This window comes from Nestor notabilis, unplaced genomic scaffold (genome assembly GCF_000696875.1).
Source record: "Nestor notabilis isolate BGI_N333 unplaced genomic scaffold, ASM69687v1 scaffold28039, whole genome shotgun sequence".
Taxonomy (NCBI): Eukaryota; Metazoa; Chordata; class Aves; order Psittaciformes; family Psittacidae; genus Nestor; species Nestor notabilis.
The window spans coordinates 13,110-14,305 of NW_009943653.1; the positions used below are offsets into that span (position 1 = coordinate 13,110).

At 60.9% G+C, this 1,196-nt stretch overlaps 1 protein-coding gene across 1 annotated transcript in view; it reads left to right on the forward strand.

Annotated features, from left to right (window-relative positions):
- Nucleotides 1-1,196, forward strand: part of LOC104411593 (microtubule-associated serine/threonine-protein kinase 3-like) — a gene marked incomplete at both ends in the record, with an annotated part of 11,142 nt that overhangs the window by 9,152 nt on the left and 794 nt on the right. Inside the window, 5 exon segments of the mRNA XM_010022047.1 lie at nucleotides 7-80; nucleotides 157-383; nucleotides 486-608; nucleotides 744-880; nucleotides 1,076-1,196. Coding sequence (XP_010020349.1) covers nucleotides 7-80; nucleotides 157-383; nucleotides 486-608; nucleotides 744-880; nucleotides 1,076-1,196 — 682 coding nt within the window.

Consider the following 1,196-nt stretch of genomic DNA (forward strand, 5'->3'; position numbering starts at 1 on the left):
GGACAGACAGAGAGCCTCGCCGGGCAGCCGCGTCCCCAAATCCGCCTCTGTCTCAGCCCTGTCCCTCATCATCACATCAGGTCTGGGACCGGGTGGTTTATCCTGCCGCGTGGCCACGTGGTTTTCCCGGGCTGAGCCGGTTTCTCCTCCTTGCAGATGACTTCAGTGGAGGTGCCCTGATGAGCCCCATCTCCCCCCACTCCCTCTCGTCCAACCCTTCTTCCCGTGATTCCTCTCCAAGCCGAGATTCGTCCCTCGCCATCGCCAGCCTGCGGCCCCCCATCATCATCCACAGCTCGGGCAAGAAGTACGGCTTCACCCTGCGCGCCATCCGCGTCTACATGGGCGACAGCGACGTCTACACCGTGCACCACATGGTCTGGGTATGTGGGGAGGGACCAGTAGTGCCAGACACCAGGCTTCCCGATGGGAAAACCCTGGGAGGAAACTTGCATCCGAATGAAATCTTGGGCTTTTGCTCGCAGAGCGTGGAAGAGGGGAGCCCGGCGCAGGAGGCAGGGCTGAGAGCGGGTGACCTCATCACACATGTGAACGGCGAGTCGGTGCTAGGTTTGGTCCATCGGGACGTCGTGGAGCTGCTGCTGAAGGTAGGTGACCAGAGCCACGCTGCTTGCCCAGGACCAGTGCATCAACCCGGCAGCCACCAGCAGCCAAGGCAGGAGCTGGTTTGGATCCGGTGCTTGGATCCAGCACGCTGCAGTGATTCGTTTCCCATCCCTCAGAGTGGGAATAAAGTGGCCCTGAGGACCACGGCCCTGGAGAACACCTCCATCAAAATCGGCCCCGCGCGGAAAAACAGCTCCAAGACCAGGATGGCGCGAAGGAGTAAGAAGAGCAGGAAAAGGGACGGCCAGGAGAGGTGGGTGGAATTGGGCCGGGATAAAATGGCATTTGTCCTGGTGTGTGTCGTACCGAGGGGGTTTGCTCTGGCTCTGCCGTACTGTGGTGTCCACTGGGGTCCAGTCCTGCTACAGCACCAGCTTGGCAGACTCAGGGCCACCAGCTTTTAGGGCTGTTCCTTTCTCCACCACCTCTGTGTGTGTCCCCTCGCCAGGAGAAAATCCCTTTTCAAGAAGATCTCCAAGCAGTCGTCGGTCCTGCACACCAGCCGCAGCTACTCCTCCGGTCTCCACCACTCGCTGTCCTCCAGCGAGAGCCTCCCGGAGTCCCCCACA